The sequence below is a fragment of the Artemia sp. Qi Xiang Cuo genome, chromosome 16 (genome assembly GCF_049724085.1).
Source record: "Artemia sp. Qi Xiang Cuo chromosome 16, ASM4972408v1, whole genome shotgun sequence".
Lineage (NCBI taxonomy): Eukaryota > Metazoa > Arthropoda > Branchiopoda > Anostraca > Artemiidae > Artemia > Artemia sp. Qi Xiang Cuo.
In genome coordinates, this window is record NC_142809.1 from 42,650,371 (window position 1) to 42,668,915 (window position 18,545).

An 18,545-nucleotide genomic window follows, 5' to 3' on the forward strand; every position below is an offset into this window, starting at 1 on the left:
GCTGCATTAACTAAAAAACGATCAGAAATTAAATAAAAAAAACAAGTTTTTTAAACTGAAAGTAAGGAGCGACATTAAAACTTAAAACGAACAGAAATTATTCCGTACATGAAAGGGGCTGTCCCCTCCTCAACGCCTCGCTCTTTATTCCGTATATGAAAGGGGCTGTCCCCTCCTCAACGCCTCGCTCTTTACGCTAAAGTTTTTTATTGTTTTAAAAAATAAAGTTGTGAGACAGAGTCAAACTTTAGCGTAAAAAGCGAGGCGTTGAGGTGGGGACAGCCCCTTTCATATACGGAATAAAGAGCGAGGCGTTGAGGAGGGGACAGCCCCTTTCATGTACGGAATAATTTCTGTTCGTTTTAAGTTTTAATGTCGCTCCTTACTTTCAGTTTAAAAAACTTGTTTTTTTTATTTAATCACGGATAGACGCAGTAAAAGTAAGTAAATACACAAACCAAACAAATCTCTCTAAATGAAAAAAAAAGTAAGAAGAAAAAAAAATGCACGACTGAGAATCAAATTTTTTTTATAATATTAAAGAAAATGACAAAAATAGCGAAAAATACATGAACCAAACAAATCTCTCTAAATGAAAAGAAAAGTAGCAAAAGAAAATACAGGACTGAGAGTCGATAGTTTTTGAAACTAAAAATAAAAATAACAAAAATAGCGAAAAGGTAGTAAGAAAAAGGACCAAAAAAGGTAATACAAGAGAAAAAAACGAGAAAAAAAAACACAAATACTATTCCAAATGCATTCACCAAGGGATCTAATTTTCCATGGAGACAGTTCACCCGACGACTTCATTAGTATGTTGCCGCGGTCAGTCTATACATGTTTGACACCGAACCTATCCCTTGTGGCATTTAGCAAATCAAGACGTCGCTTTGTAAGGGATTCCGACACAAAGATGCCCGAACCAGCTAGTTTAGACTTCTGGGAGAAAACTTTTGGAGCAACTTCTTTGCTAGCAAATCGTACTAGTACTGGAACAACTTTGTCACTAGCAGTATGAGGCTCACTCATTCTAAACCGGAAAACACTGGATAATTCGCCAAAAGACATACCAGTAACACCTATTTGTGTTGATAGGACATTGAGCAAAGTCCTATTAAGGTCAACTCCTGGCTTTTGTTTAAAACCGTTAAAAACAATACTGTCCAAGATATTTTCTTGATTCATATCGTCAAGCTTGACTTCAATTTTTTCAATTCGATTCTCTAGATTAAGCATTTGCATTCTACACGCTTTTAGCTCTCGTTCAATACAGTCTAAGATGGATTGAACTCCAGTGACACAGAATTATACAACTCATTAATTATAGTATCAGCAGAGTCTTTAAGACCAAATTGCGCTTTCACGCCACACTTTGCAGAAACCTGACGAGATATCTCTGAAACAATAGATTATTTGGTTTTTTGTAACTCCTGTTCTGTAGCGGTAATTCGTGCAAATAAGACAGACTGTGAACCGGGTAATGCAGCAGCTTCATCGGATACTTTTAGTGCAGAAAATGCTTTTGAAATCGACGTGTAAATCTCGGGAAAACGCTCAAGTTCATCAAATGAGAGTTTAACATTCTTCGCAGTTTTAGTAGAAGCTTCTTGACGGAATGGAATTCTTCACTTTTCTTTGAAAAACTTGTTTTGTGGAAAAAGTTTTTTTTTAATTAATTTCTGTTCGTTTTATATTGCCAAAGTCTTTTCAGGGAAAAAGTAAATAATGCCTTAAATCTTTTCTTTTTTTAACACTTTATAGTTTGGCCTGCTATTTGTATGCTGAAGAAAATTTTCAGCAATTTTTTAATAACATCCACCCTTTTAAAAATCCGGACACAAATAGTAGTGTTTGATTTAGTTTCATACCTCCTCTAGTTGACCTGAAATAACAATTAGTTTTTAAACATAATGGGCAAATGGGAGGAAGGGCGTGGCAGGGGGATTAGTTGCCCTCCAATCACTTTCGACTATTAAAACGGGTATCAGCCATTTCTATTTTCAATCGAACGAGCCCTTTTCGAAGTTCCCACGACAACTCCCTCGATACGAAGTGCCCTGGTCTAAACAACAACAACAACAAAAATAATACATTATACCCACATCGATCTTTACTATAAAAATGTCAAGCCTTCCAATCACTTTCGACTATTAAAAAGGGCACTAGGCCTTTCGATTTCTAATCGAACGTGCCCTATTTGAAACAATAAAGCTTTCTATAAACACCTTATATGCCCCCAGGGTATAAATTACAACCTTACCCCAAGGGCTGTTAGGGTGGTTTTCGTCCTCTAAGACCTAATTTCCAGAACTTTCAACTACGTTAAACAAAATGGCTATCTCAAAATTTTGAATAGCTTTCTCAAAATTTGATTGGGAAATGGTGGGCGTGAGAGGGGTAGTAGTCACTCTCCAATCACTTTCAACTATAACAAATGGCACTATCCCTTTCAATTTCCAGTCAAATTAGCCCTTTTGAAGCTTCTACGACAACACTTTCAATAAAAAATCGTATATGCCCCAAGGGCATAACTTACAACCCTTGCCCTGAGGGCTCCGGGGGGTGTCATTCTCAAAGACCTAATTTCAAGAACTTTCTACTACGTTGAACAAAATGGCTATCTGAAAATTTTGATTGGATGTGTTTGGAGAAATGGTGGGCGTGAGAGGGGGGTTAGTTACCCTCCAATCACTTTCGACTATTAAAAAGTGCACTAGCCCTCTTAATTTCCAATTGAATGAGTCCCTTTTGAAGTTTTACAACAACTCTATCTATAAAAACCTTATATGACCCCAGGGCATAAATTACAACCTTTGCCCTTGGGGCTCTGGGGGGTTTGTCATCCTTAAATACATAATACCCAGAACTTTCAACTACGTTGAACAAAATGGCTATCTCTAAACTTTCATTGAATGTTTTTGGGAAAAGGGTGGGCGTGAGAGGAGGGTTAATTACTCTCCACTCACTTTCGACTATTAAAAAGGGCAATTTCAATTTCCAATCAAATGAACCCTTTTTGAAATTTCTACAACAACTTTCTACATAAACTTTATATGCCCCCAGGGCATAACTTACAACCCCTGTACTGAGGTCTCTGAGGGGGTTATCATCCTAATTAATGATAGCGAGAACTAATTTGACATAATTTCAAGAACTTTCAACAACGCTGAACAAAATGAATATATCAAAATTTTGATTGGATGTGTTTGGGAAAATGGTGGGCGTGAGAGGGGCGTTAGTTGCTCTCCAATCACTTTCAACTATTAAAAAGGCATTAGCCCATTCAATTTCCAATTGAATGAGCCCTTTTGAAGTTTCTACGACCACGTTTTCAATATAAACCTTATATGCCCCCAGGACATAACTTACAACCCTTGCCCTGAGGGCTGTGGGGGGAGGGGTTGTCATCCTTAAAGATCTAATTTCCAAAATTTTCAACTACGTTGAACAAAATGACTATCTAAAAATTTTGATTGGATGTATTTGGGGAAAAGGTGGGCGTGAGAGAGGGGTCAATTACTCTCCACTCACTTTCGAATATTGAAAACGGCAATTTCAATTTCCAAACAATGAATCGCTTTTAAAATTTTTACAACAACTTTCTATATAAACCTTATATGCCCCCAGGGCATAACTTACAACCCTTGCACCGAGGGCTCTGAGGGGATTATCATCCTAAAAGACCTAATTTCCAGAACTTTCGACTACGTTGAACAAAATGGATATTTCAAAATTTGATTGGATGTGTTTGGGGAAATGGTGGGCGTGAAAGGAGGTTTAGTTGTCCTTCAATCACTTTCGTTTATTAAAAGGGCACTAGCCCTTTCAATTTTCAATTGAATGAGCCCTTTTTGATGTTTTTACAACGTCGCTTTCTATAAAAACTTTACATGCTCCCAGGGCATAATTTACAACCCTTGTCCCGTGGAGTGTGGGGGGGGGATGGGTTGTCATTCATAAAGATCTCAGTTCCAAAACTTTAAACTATGTTGAATAAAATGGTTATCTAAAATTTTTGATTGGATGTGTTTAGGGGAAAAGTGAGTATGAAAGGGGTATTAGTTGCCCTTGAACCGCTTTCGACTATTACAAAAGGCACTAGCCCTTTGAATTTCCAATCGAATGAGCCCTTTTTCCGGTTTCTACGACAAAGATTTCAATAAAAACCTTATATGCCCCCACGGCATAACTTATAACCCTTGCCCTGAAGACTTTGGGGGGAGGGTCCTGCTCAAAGGTATACTTTCCGGAACTTTAAACTACGTGGAACAAAATGGCTATCTCAAAATTTTGATTGGATATGTTTGGGGAAATGATGGGCGTGGAAGGGGGATTACTTGCCCTCCAATCACTTTTGACTATTAAAAAGGGTACTATCCATTTAAATTTCCAATCGAATGAGCCATTTTTGAAGTTTCTACGACAACGCTTTCTATAAAAAAAACAACTTATATACCCCCAGGGCATAATTACAACCCTTGCCCTGAGGACTGTGGGGGAGTGTCCTCCTCAAAAACAGAATTTCTATCTGGAAAGCAACAACACTGAACCAAATGGCTATCTAAAACTTTTGATTGGATGTGTTTGGGGAAAAGGTGGGTGAGAGAGGGGGTTAGTTGCCCTCAAATCACTTTTGAGTATTAAAAAGGGCACTAAACCTTTGAATTTCCTATTGAATGAGCCCTTTTTCAAGTTTCTACGACAAAGATTTCAATAAAAACTTATGTGCTCCCAGGACATAACTTATAACCCTTGCCCTGAAGACTGTGGGGGAGCGTCCTGCTCGAAGGTATAATTTCCTGAACTTCAAACTCCGTGGAACAAAATGGCAATTTCAAAATTGTTACTGGGTGCGTTTGGGGAAAGGGGAGGCTTGGAAGGGTTATTAGTTGCCCTCCAATTACTTGTGACTATTAAAAGAGGAACTAGTTTCCACGACAACGTGTTTTATAAAAACCTTATATACCCCCAGGGCATAACTTACAACCCTTGCCTAGAGGGCTGTGGGGGAGTGTCCTCCTCAAAAACATAATTTCTATCTGGAAATCAACAACGCTGAACTAAATGGCTATCTAAAAATTTTGATTGTATGTGTTTGGGGAAAAGGTAGACGTGAGAGGGGCGTTAATTGCCCTCAAATCACTTTCGAATATTAAAAAGGGCACTAGTAATTTGAATTTCCAATTGAATGAGCCCCTTTTCAAGTTTCTATAACAAAGATTTAGATAAAAACTTATATGTTCCTAGGGCATAACTTATAACCGTTGCCATGAAGACCGTGGGGGGAATGTCCTGCTCAAAGGTATAATTTCCTGAACTTTAAACTGCGTGGAACAAAATGGCTACCTCAAAATTTTGATTGGATGTGTTTGGAGAAACGGTCGGCGTGGAAGAGGTGTTAGTTGCCTTCCAATTACTTTCGACTATTAAAAAGGGCACAAGCCATTTCAATTTCTTATCGAATGAGGCCTTTTTGAAGTTTCTACGACAGCGCGTTCTATAAAAACCTTATATGCCCCCAGGGCATAACAACCCTTGCTCTGAGGGCTGTGGAGGAGTGTTCTCCTCAAAAACACAATTTAGGAAATCAACAACGCTGAACTAAATGGCTATCTTAAAATTTTGATTGGATGTGTTTCGGGAAATGGTGGGCGTGGAAGGGGTGTTAGTTGCCTTCCAATCACTTTCGACTATTAAAAAGGGCACAAGCCACTGCAATTTATAATAGAATGAGTCCTTTTCGAAGTTTCTACGACAACTTTTTCGATACGAAGTGCCCTGCTCTAAAAAAAATAAATAATAAATAATACATTGTGTCAACATCGTTCTTTAATGCCCTCAGGGCATAACTTAAAACCCTTGCCCTGAGGGTTGTGGGGGAGTGTCCTCCTCAAAAATATATTTTAAATGTGAAAATAGATTATGCTGAACGAAATGGCTATCTCAAAATTTTGATTGGATGTGTTTCGGGGAATGATGGACGTGGTGGGGGGCTAGTTGCCATCCAAATCCGTTTTACTATTAAAATGGGAACAACCCCCTCTAATTGCCAATCAAATGAGCCCTTTTCGAAGTTTCTACGACAACTCCTTCGATAGGAAGTGCCAGGGTATAGAAAAAAATAAATAATAATACTTTGTGCCAACATCGTTCTTTACTTAGGCAGCGCTATTGCGATGCTTATGATAAAAGTGAAAACATGTAAAAGAATTTTTTTCAGTAAATTACAAATTACATTCTGGCTTTCTAGAAAACATAGCGTTCTAGAACCCTACTCAAATTATTTTCTGCTCGTCTTGACTTTGAGTCTTTTATTTTTTTGTTATTTCTGTTTGCTTCGGGTTTCATTTATTTATTGATACTCATTTGTGGTGGTTGTATGATTGGCAGATTACTTGATTCTTTTTTTGTTCATTTTTGGTTTAATGGAGTGCTTCACTTTTTTTTTAAATTTACTTTGTGGAAAGTTTTTTAAAAATCAATTTCTGTTCGTTTTATATTGGCATAGTCTTTTTCAGGGAGAAAGACTTAGCTTCTTCTAAAGTTAAACAACCATCCCTTCCATAAAAAAAACTTAAATACCCCCTGGGCATAACTTACAACCTTTGCCCCTAATCTCTGGGGTTTGTTTGAACCCCAAAAGCCTTGTTATATGATATTTAGACTATTTTGATAGAATGGCTATCTAAAAATTTCTATTGGATGCATTTCAGGACAATACGGCGTGTGTGTGTGTGGGGGGGGAGGTAAATGCCCTATGATCACTTTGACTCTTAAAAAGAGAACTGGAGCCTCTGATTACTAATCTAATGAGCCCCCTCCTAAGTCTATATGACCATGCTTCTATAAAAACCTTATATGTTCCCAGGGCACAACCTACAACCCTTGCCCTGAAATTTGGGGGGATTGTTATCCTCAAAGACATAATTTCCAGACCTTTCTAATACGTTGAACAAAGTGGCTATCTAAAAATTTTGACTGGAAGTGTTTGGTACAATTATGGACTTCGGAGGGGGTATTCGTCCTCTGATCATTTTCGAAAAACCAAAAGCACGAAGAACAATAGGGAAATCTTTTTGCAAGACAGTGGAGATAATAAACACCAGCATAAAGATGATATAGTCAAAGCTCTAAATTCTGATATTTCCACTGTTTCATTTGATTCTGCATTAGGCAGCTATATTTTTGTAAATCCTAGCCACAATATACTTTTTGATGAATCCGCCCTTATTAGCAATGATCTAGGCATAAAACAGGTAGTCCGAGAATCAATTGAAATCAGACTTAAGATTAATAATAATATTTTCTTAAATAGGGACTTGGGGAAATATACACTAAATGCTCTATACACAAGTTTAATTAAAAATGATCTTACAAAATACTTTAAAAAACCAATAGACATTAACATAGAACCGGTCACAAAAAGACCTTTGAGGTTAGCTGCCAAAAAGGCTGGATTAGCAATAAGAACGTGTTTTTGAATTATTTTTCTTTCATCTCATTGAATCACCTTGTTTTATCTTACTTTTTATCCGTCCTAGTTGAACTTCGCTGAAGTAAGGATGCTAGGACTGCTTTAAAAAAATTTTAATTTTTGTTTTTATTGGTCGCATGTTGTTGTGAGTCTTTTTTCTTTTATATATTTTTGTCTTGCTGAGGACGATGATTACTTTCGACTAATAAAAAAGGCACTAGAAAAAAAGGCACTCCTCTCAATTTCCAGTCAAATGAGCCCTTTTTGAAGCTTCTGCGAAAGAACTTTCTATAACAATCTTATATGCCGCAAGGGCATAGCTTATTACCCCTGTCCTGAGGGCTATGGGGGGAGGGATATCATCCACAAAGACATAACTTCCAGACCTTTCAACTACGTTGAACAAAATGGCCGTATCGAAATGTTGATCGGAAGTGTTTGGGGTAATGATGGGCGTCGGGGGGGGGGGGATTATTCCCGTCCGATTACTTTCGACTATTAAAAACGGCAATAACCCTCTCAATTTCGAATCAAATAATCCCTTTTTGAAGTTTTTACGACATAGCTTTCTATAAAAATATTATATACCCCCCAGGGCATAACTTACAGCCTTAGCCCTGAAAGCTGTGGGGGGGGGGGTCATAATCAAAAACATAATTTCCAGACCCTTCAACTACGTTCAACAAAATGGATATATCAAAATGTTGATCGGAAGTGTTTGGGAAAATGATGGGCGTGGTGTCAGATGGGGGAGCATTCGCCCTTCGATCGTCTTTGACTATTAATAAGGGCACTAACCCTCTCAATTCCCAATTGAATGAGCCCTTTTTGAAGTTTATACGAGAAGGGCTTCAATAAAAACCTAATATACCCCCAGGGCATAACTTATAACTTTTGCCCTGGGGGCTGTGGGGGTTTGTCATCCTCAAAGACCTAATTTCCAGAATTTTAAACTACGTTGAACAGAATGGCTATCTCAACATTTTATGTGTTTAGGGAAATGATGAGGCGCGAGAGGGGGGTTAGTTGCCTTCCGATCACTTTGAACTATTAAAAAGGCCCCTTTCAAGTTCAAATCGAGTGAGACCTTTTGAGCTTTCTATGACAACCCATTCTATAAAAAGCCTTATATGCCCCAGGGCATAACTTACAACCCTTACCCTGAGGGCTGTGGGGGGGGAGGTGTCATCCTCAAAGACCTAATTTCTAGAACTTTCAACTACGTTGAAAAAATGGCAATATCACAATTTTGATTGGATGTGTTTGGGGAAATAGTGGGCGTAAGAGGGGGTTAGTTGCCCTCCAATCACTTTCTACTATGAAATAGGGAACTACCCGTTTCAATTTCCAATCGAATAAGCACTTTTTGAACTTTCTACGAAAACCCTTTCTATAAAAACCTTATATGCCCCGAGGGCATAACTTACAACCCTTACCCTGCGGGCGGTGGGGGGGAGGGGGGCTGTAATCCTCAAAGACCTAATTTCCAGAACTTTCAACTACGTTGAACAAAATGACAAACTCAAAATTTTTATTGGATGTGTTTGGGGAAATGGTAACCGTGAGAGGGGGGTTAGTTGCCCTCAAATCACTTTCGACTATGAAAAACAGCACTAGACCTTTCAATTTCCAATCGAATAGGCCCTTTTGCAACTTTCTACGAAAACCCTTTGTATAAGAACCTTATATGCCCCCAGGGCATAACTTACAACCCTTGCCCTGCGGGCTGTGGGGGAGGGGGGGGGTTGTCATCCTCAAAGATCTAATTTCCAGAACTTTTAAATATGGTGAACAAAAGGGCTATCTCAAAATTTTGATTAGATGTGTTTGGGGAAATGGTAGGCGTGAGAGGGGGTTAGTTGCCCTCCAATCATTTTCGACTATTAAAAAGTGCACTAGCCCTCTCAATTTTCAATTGAGTAAGCCCTTTTTGAAGTTTCTACGACAACACTTTCTATAAAAACCTTATATACCCCTAGGGCATAAATTACAACCCTTGTCCTGACGGCTGTGGGGAAAGTCCTATTCAAAGACATATTTTCCAGATCTTTCAACTATGTTGAACAAAATAGCTATCTTAAAATTTTGATTGGATGTGTTTTGGGAAATGGTGGACGAGGAAGGGTTGTTAGTTGTCTTCCAATCACTTTCGACTGTTAAAAAGGGCACAAGCCCTTTCAATTTCCAATCGAATGAGCCCTTTTTGAAGTTTCTCCGACAACTCCTTTGATACGAAAAGCCCTGGTCTAAAAAACAAATAAATCAATAAAAAATGCATTGTGCCAACATCGTTCTTTACTTAGGCAGCATGCGCTGCCTATGATTCCAGACATATAAAAATAATTAAGTTTAATTTCGAGAAAAGGGGGACGCACCGCCAGAAAGTCAAAAATTCTTAATCAAACCACACGACTAGATTCAACATATCAGAGAACTCTACTTTAAAGTTTTTTTTTCCAGAAGAAAATTTTGTATTTTGTTGAACCTATGATCCTAAAAGATCGGGAGAGGGTTCGTTCAAACGAAAATCAGAAGTTATAGCGCCCTTTTTAAGTGAACAAAAAGATAGAAGGGAAAATACCCCCCCCCTTCCCACGCCCCTTTTTTCCCCAAAGTCATCCAATCAAAATTTTGAGATAGCCATTTTGATCAGCATAATTGAAGGATAAAATAATCATGCCTCTAAAGGATGCCGTAATCCCCCCACAACCCCTAGGGAAAGAAATGTAAGTTATGAAATTTGCGTTTTTGCTTACATCTAGTATTTATTATTGGGAACTAACCGCACATTTTTGGGGAAGGAAATTTTCTGCGGTGGGATATTCCCTCCTCAATACCTCACTCTTTATGCTAAAGTTTGACTTTTTGCCCCAATTCTTGAAGAACGACTGCTGAAACACAAAGGCGGTTTAATTAGAATAAAAAAAAAATTTAAGTACTGAATAGCGTTAGCGTGAAGAGCAAGGTATTGAGAAGGGGTATCCCTCCCATATACGTATTAATTACTGTTCGTTTTAAGTTTTAATGTTGCTCCTTTGTTGAAAAAATCTGTTTTTATTTACTTGATAATTAAAACGCAAAACCGATTCTCAGGGGAAAACACTGAAATGCCGCTGATTTCGAATAGCCAAAAATAGTCAGTAGCTTATATTTCTTTATCCTAAGCCCAAGTAATTTCAAATCTAGGTTTTTGTGATATTCATGCATGTCATCGAAGTTTGTTTTTACATTATTCAAAGGCTAGGGAAAATTGTGCAAAATACTCTCTCTTTACAATGTTTTTTATTGAACTTTGGCAAAACCAAGAGTTGATTAATTTGAGCAAAAACTGATCAGGAACATCGAAATTGATATATCAAACATCGATATATCACTTAATCAAATTATCGCCCAACACCACCAATTTGAAGCCAAACATCTGACCGTAATTCACGGTTGCATGTCTATAGACAGTCAGATTGCCTCTGTATCCTCTTTGTCAACTTAGAGTTAACCAGCGATGCGAGGCCGCAAAGCTAGAATGTGACGTCATACACCCTCTTCTAAAGTGACGCAAACTATCCGAATGATGTACAAACTTTTCCAGACGTTCTGACTATGACTGTCTTCTCTAGCTCTAACAATTTTTGTAAACCCATTTTTCGGATAAAAAACGTAACATCTTCAGGATTTGGGTTTCTAAGAAAAAATCAGTTTCAAAATAAAAAATGGCACCAAAGCGCAAATTATGTACCGAGAAGATACAATTTTGAAGGTACGAAAAGGTACAATTAAAAAAAAAAGTTTTACATGAATGTAATATACGACAGAATAATCAAGAATTAATCTATAATTCTGTTCATACTTGAAAAAAAGTAAATGTGAACAGCAATGGTTTCCAAGGTTAAGTAACCATCGTAGGCAGCGCAATAGCATTGCCTAAGTAAAGAACGACGTTGGCACAATGTATTATTTTTGGTTTTTCTTTTAGACCAAGGCAATTCGTATCGAAGGGTTGTCGTAGAAACCTCGAAAAGAGCTTATTTGATTATAAATTAGAAGGGCTTGTGCCCTTTTTAATAGCCGAAAGTGATCGGATGGCGACTAACACCCCTTCCACGCCCACCATTTCCCCAAACACATCCAATCAAAATTTGAAGATGGCCATTTTGTTCAGCGTAGTTGAAAGGTCCAGAAATTATGTCTTTGAAGATGACACTCCCTCCACAGACCTCGGGACAAGGGTTGTAAGTTATGCCCCGGGGCATATAAGGTTTTTATAGAAAACGTTGTAGTAGAAACTTTAAAAAGGATTCATTCGATTGAAAATTGAAAGGGCTAGAACCAATTTTAATAGTGGAAAGTGATTGGAGGGCAACCCCCTCTTACGCCCATAACTTCCCCAAACACATCCAATGAAAATTTTGAGCCATTTTTTTCAACGTAGCTGAAAATTCTGGAAAGTATGTCTTTGAGGATGACAACCCCCCTCCTAAGAACCCTCAGGACAAGGGCTGTAACTTAAGCCCTGGGGGCATATAAGGTTTTTACAGAAAGCGTTGTCGTAGAAACTTCAAAAAGGTTCATTTGATTGGAAATTGAAAGGGCGGGCTAGTGCCCTTTTTAATAATCGAAAGTGATTGGAGGGCAACTAACCCCGTCTCACGCCCACCATTTCTCCAAACACATCCAATAAAAATTTACAGATAGCCCCTGTGTCCATACATGATTGAAAGTTCCGGAAATTATGTCTTTGAGGATGACACTCCCCCACAGCCCTCAGGGTCATAAGTTATTCTTTGGGGCATATAAGGTTTTTATAGAAAGCGTTGTCGTAGAAACTTCAAAAAGGACTCATTCAATTGGAAATTGAAAGGGCTAGTGCCCTTTTTAATAGTCAAAAGCGATTGGAGGGCAAATACCCCCCCTCTCACGCCCACCATTTCCACAAATCCAATCAAAATTTTGAAATAGCCATTTTGTTCAACGTAGTTGAAAGTTCTGGAAATTATGTCTTTGAGGATGACGAACCCCCCACACCCCTCAGGGCAAGGGTTATAAGTTATGCTCTGGGGGCATATAAAGCTTTTATAGAAGGCATTGTCGTAGAAGCTACCAAAAAGGCTCATTTGTCTGGAAATTGAAAGGGCTAGTGCCCTTTTTGATAGTAAAAAGTGATTGGAGGGCACCTAACTCCCCTCTCACGCCTAAAATTTCCCCAAACACGTTCCATCAAAATTTTTAGATAGTCATTTTGTTCAACGTAGTTGAAAGTTCTGGAAATTAGGTCTTTTAAGATGACAATCCCCCCAGGGCCCTCAGAGTAAGGGTTTTAATTATGTCCTAGGGGCACATAAGCTTTTTTATAGAAAGCGTTGTCGTAGAAAATTAAAAATGGCTCATTCAATTGGAAATTGAAAGGGCTATTGCCCTTTTTAATAGTCAAAAGTAATCGGAGGGAGAATCACCCCCCTTCCACGGCCATCATTTCCCCAAACATTTCCAATTAACGTTTTGATATGGTCATTTTGTTCGACGTAGTTGAAAGGTCTGTAAAGTCTGAAAGTCTTTGATGATAACAAACCCCTCCCCCCCCCCACCCATATCTCTCAGGATAAGGGTAGTAAGTTATGATCTAAGCGAATATAAAGTTTTTGCAGAAATTTTTGTCGTGGAAATTGAGAGGACTAGTGTATTTTTTATTAGTCGAAAATGACCAGAGGGCAAATGACTCCCCCCCACGCCCATCATTTACCGAAACACTTCCAATCAAACTTTTGAGCCATTTTGTTCAACGTATTTGAAAGGTATGGAACTTATCGTTTTGAGGATAACGAATCGGAGCAAGGGCTGTAAGTTATGCACTGGGGACATATAAGTTGTTTTTTTTTTATAGAAAGCGTGGTCATAAAAACTTCGGAGGGGGGTCATTGGATTGGTAATCAGGCGCTCTTGTGCTCTTTTTAAGTCATAGCGATCTGAAGGCAGATACACCCCCCCCCCGATACACACACGTCGTATTGTCCCGAAATGCCTCTAATAAAAGTTTTGAGATGGCCATTCCATTCAAAATAGGCTAAATGTTATATAACAAAGCTTTTGGGGTTCTGTAATTGTATATATATATATATATATATATATATATATATATATATATATATATATATATATATATATATATATATATATATATATATATATATATATATATATATATATATATATATATATATATATATATATATATATATATATATATATATATATATATATATATATATATATATATATATATATATATATATATATATATATATATATATATATATATATATATATATATATATATATATATGCTGTGCCTAAAACAAAAAACGAGAAATTATGGTAATCAAGTCTAAAATACCTCAAAGCGTCTTTCTGGACAGACTGTTGTGCAGCAAAGCAAACAATGGCCCATACACGGATTTCGAAACCTGTAAAAGGCTGTTTTTCTCCCAAATCCCAAACACTTTTTTTGGACAGGACTTGCTGCTTGTTCTAAAATGAAAAAAAGAGCATATTGAAGTTTGGCAATATTGATAGAATTTTCCAGCAGCCAAAGCCTATAAGAGTAGATATCGTAATGTTCTCCCCTCTGATAAGATCATTTGGAATTAATGTCGATAACAAACTATCGATTTTTAAGTTTTCAAGACTAAGAAAAACGAGGAGATAACGAATTTTGATAAGAAGAAAACAGAAACCCCTAAGTATTTTTTAAATCCAACGCAGGAAAGGATAATAGACTATTCCAAATAATAGAGCGTTTTAAGTTTAAGAGAGGGGAGCAACAAACATCAAGTTTGATAAAGAAAAACACATAGAGCCTTTTGACTTACCGCATTCAGATTATCCAGATATTTTTCGATGTAATTCTTACATGTATCCGACTTTGAAACTTAGCATGCATCATCATATACCAGTGAACTTTACAAATACCCCCACCCCCAGCCATGTGTTTATGTCTGATAAACGACTCATCTCATATCCCAAAAGACCAGACCAAAATCACAGCTTACATTAGTATGAACTAGATTGGTGAAAGTCGGTATAGGGAATTTAGTGATGCAAACATGAATATAATCAGGGCTATTTGTGCGAGTTTTCCTGATAAAGCTGCCCTCCATCACCTTTGGCTATTAAAAGGGAACTAGAACTTCCAATTGTCAAGCATATGAGCTAGTGTTAATATTACCATCCCTTCCATAAAAACCTTAAATGCCCATGGGACATAACTTAAAACCCTTGCCACCAGGGTCGGGTGGTTTGTATCAAACTCAAAAGCCTTGTTGAGTGATCTTTGGAGCATTTTTAATAAAATGGCAATATCAAAATTTATACATACCACTCCTCAAAAACTGATCTTTATACCTAAAATGCCATGAATTCTACAAGAAAAAAAAAACCCTAGGCTCATAATGAGTTCCCTTTTTGATATTTTGATAAGCTGGCTAGTTTGTTTTGAAATGTTTATTCATTATTTGTCGTCTATTTTGATGCTCTATTTTTATTCTTTTGTTAATCTTCTTTTTAATTCGTTTCTCCTTTTTTTTTTTCATGCATCGTAGATAGCTTACTGTGCACAATTACCAAACTATCTGCATTTTCTTTGGTTCTTTTCACTGGCGGAAAAATTTCCTTAATTATATTATTCCTTTCTTTTGCTTTTTTAATCACTTTGTACGATTTTTAAATACTGTTACAGAATCACCATGGGGACAAAAAGAACTACCCATGTCACGGTTAGGTCACCCGGGTTAACGTTAAAGAAAAAAAAAGCAAATAAAGAAATATGAGCATAAAAAAAATTATAGGAAAAGTTAAAAATACACACAGGAAAAAAGAAACAGGAAGAGATACACTTCTATTTTCTTTTCTTATTCTCTTACTTTTGAATTTGCAACCTATTCTACGTGCAATAACGGACTCCAGTACCCCTAACCGGTGTGGACAAACGGTCATCAGAATGTCCAAAGCCTAGGTTTTTTTTTTTAATTAAAATTTTAATTTTTTTTAATAAAAAAGAGAAGCAGAGAAATTAAATTAGAGATTAAATTACTTTACCTCAATAACTAAATATTAATTATTTAAATTCATAAATTATTAAATTTACTTTAAATTACTTTTTTTGTGGCAGCAGCAATATAAGACATTTCAAGACACAAATATATAACCATAGAGATACACGCGGGACAGATGTTTAAAGGTCACAATGTGTTGGAATTAAATCCCGTTAGTAAAATTATCAACAAGACAGCATTTCTCAAAATATAGGTCACAACCTAGCAAAGGCTGGTGGGAAAATGTTGCCGGGCCACGAAAGTCATGTTGCCAGACATCAGTTAGACACAACGAATAATGGCAAAGTGTGTGCTTTTACTTCCCTTAAATAATTTCTTATATCTATACTTCTTTCAAAACGGCATCCCCTGTTTATAGCCGACCTTTCTTCAGTGGAAAACCCATAAATAACTAAGTTTATTCCATTTACTAAAGTTTTAAATGAATAATACTTGTTATTTTAATACTCTACCGAAGCTATTATGAAACTTCTGTGGATAAAATAAGCAAAAATAAACTGACTTTTTTTGTTTTTTAAATGAATTTTTTTTTCATAATGTGTTTTAAAATCAGAGGCAGCGCTGTAGCGTTGCCTATAGTAAAGGCCATACGGCTCCAATGTTTTATTATTATTTTTTTTCCCACAGGCACTTCATATGGAAGGGGCCGTCGTAGAAACTTCAAAGGGGGCTCATTCGATTGGAAATCGAGAGTTCTAGTGCCCTTTTTAATAGTCGAAAATAATTGGAAGGGAACTAGCCCCCCCCCCCACGCCCGTTATTTCCCCATACACCTGCAATTAAAATTTTGACATAGCAAATCTGTTGGACGTCTTTGATTTCCGGATAGAAAATATAATTTCAAGAAGGAAACTCCCTACCAACCTAAGTGTAAAGGAGCTTATGATATGCCTAAGGGACTTCTAAGTTTTTAAACGACACTGTTGTCGTATAAACTTCAAAAAAGGCTCATTCGATTAGAAATTCAAAGGGATGGTACTCTTTTTACTAGTCGAAAGTGATTGGAGGGGAACTAGCCCCCCGCCCCCACGCCCATAATTCCCCCAAACACATCCAATCAAAATTTTGAGATAGCCATTTTGTTCAGCGTAGTTGATTTTCGGATATAAAACATGTTTTTGAGGAGGACAATCCCCCACAACCCTCAGGGCAAGGGGTTTAAGTTATGCCCTGGGGGCATATAAGGTTTTTATAGAAGGCGTTGTCGTAGAAACTTAAAAAAAGGCTCATTCCATAGGAAATTCAAAGGGATAGTGCTCTTTTTAATAGCCGAAACTGTTTGGTGGGGAACTAGCCCCCCCCCCCCCCACGCCCATCCTTCCCCCAAACACATCAAATCAAAATTTTGAGATAGCCATTTTGTTCAGCGTAGTTGATTTCCAGATAGAAAAAATGTTTTTGAGGAGGACAATCCCCCACAACCCTCAGGGCAAGGAGTTTAAGTTATGCCCTGGGGGCATATAAGGTTTTTATAGAAGACGTTGTCATAGAAACTTCAAAAAAGGCTCATTCGATTGGAAATTCAAAAAGCCAGTAGATTTCCAGATAGAAAATATGTTTTTGAGGAGGACACTCCAACACAACCATCAGGGCAAGGGTTTTAAGATATGCCCTGGGGGCATATAAGGTTTTCATAGAAGGCGTTGTCGTAGAAACTTCAGAAAAGGCTCATTCCATTGGAAATTCAAAGGGAATGTGCTCTTTTTAATAGTCAAAACTGATTGGAGGGCAACTAGCCCCCCCCCACGCCCATCATTCCCTAAAACACATCCAATCAAAATTTTGAGATAGCCATTTTGTTCAGCGTAGTTGATTTCCAGATAGAATATATGTTTTTGAGGAGGATAATCCCCCAAAACCCTCAGTGCAAGGGTCTTAAGTTATGCCCTGGGGGCATGTAAGGTTTTTATAGAAAGCGGTGTCGTAGAAACTTCAAAAAAGGCTCATTCGATTGGAAATTCCGAGGACTAGTGCCCTTTGTAATAGTCGAAAGTGATTTGAGGGCATCTAACCCCCCTCTCACGCCCACCTTTTCCCCAAACACATCCAATAAAAATTTTAAGACAGCCGTTTTATTAAACGTAGTTTTAAGTTCTGGAAACTAGGTATCTGAGGATTACAACTCCCCCAAAGCCCTCAGGGCAAGAGTTGTAATTTAAGGATTCTCCGAATCCTTCATATTATTTCTTATGGAAGGGATGCCCGTACAAACTTTCGAGAGGGCTCATTTGATTGAAAATTGAAAGTTCTTGTTCACTTTTTAAGAGTCAAAAGAGATTGAAGGGCAACTAGCCCCTCTCCCTCATCCACGCCCTAAAACCATCAGATAAAAATTTTGAGATAGACATTTTGTTAAAATAGTTCATAGTTCTGATAACAAAAAATTCCAGTGTCGACACAGCCCACCAGGACCCAGGGGTAGGCGTTGTAAGTTATGCCCTGGGCAAAAATTATTAAGGGGGGTTCATATCTCATGGTATGGGGTTTTATATGGGAAGAACACAATTATAAGGTTAAAATACATACTCTGTCATAGATGCAAAATTACTTTGGCACACAAATTCCTATTAAGGTCAATTCCGAACAGTTGTGATCCCTTTGTGTCAGCAAGTGAAATGGTCTAAACACCCTTATTGGAGCTATTTTTTCAATCCATTCATTGTTGTCAATCGCTGTCCACAAGTTATGCAAGCTGTCTATTGTTCATATATAAGGTTTTTATCAAAGAGGTAATCGTATAGACTTTGAAAAAAGCCTCTTTCTATTTAAATTTAAAGTTCTATATTCGTTTTTTAAATTCAAGAATAATCGGAAAGTAATCACCCCCTCCCCCCATGCCAAAAAAACTTGAAACTTTTTGCGATCAAAAACGAACAAAAATTAATCTATAAAAACTTTCCGAAAAATAAGTTTTTCAAAGAAAAGTAAAGGCCATTTTAAACTTAAGCTCAGGAGATACAAATACCTGT

At 37.4% G+C, this 18,545-nt stretch overlaps 1 protein-coding gene across 1 annotated transcript in view; it reads right to left on the minus strand.

The window, feature by feature from the left end:
• The window catches only part of LOC148942927 (protein argonaute-2-like), a 205,234-nt gene that overhangs the window by 157,585 nt on the left and 29,104 nt on the right, over window positions 1-18,545 (minus strand). The window contains exon 4 of the mRNA XM_089102272.1: window positions 13,860-13,993. Within this exon, the coding sequence (XP_088958398.1) occupies window positions 13,860-13,993 (134 nt within the window). The remainder of the gene's footprint in view (window positions 1-13,859; window positions 13,994-18,545) is intronic.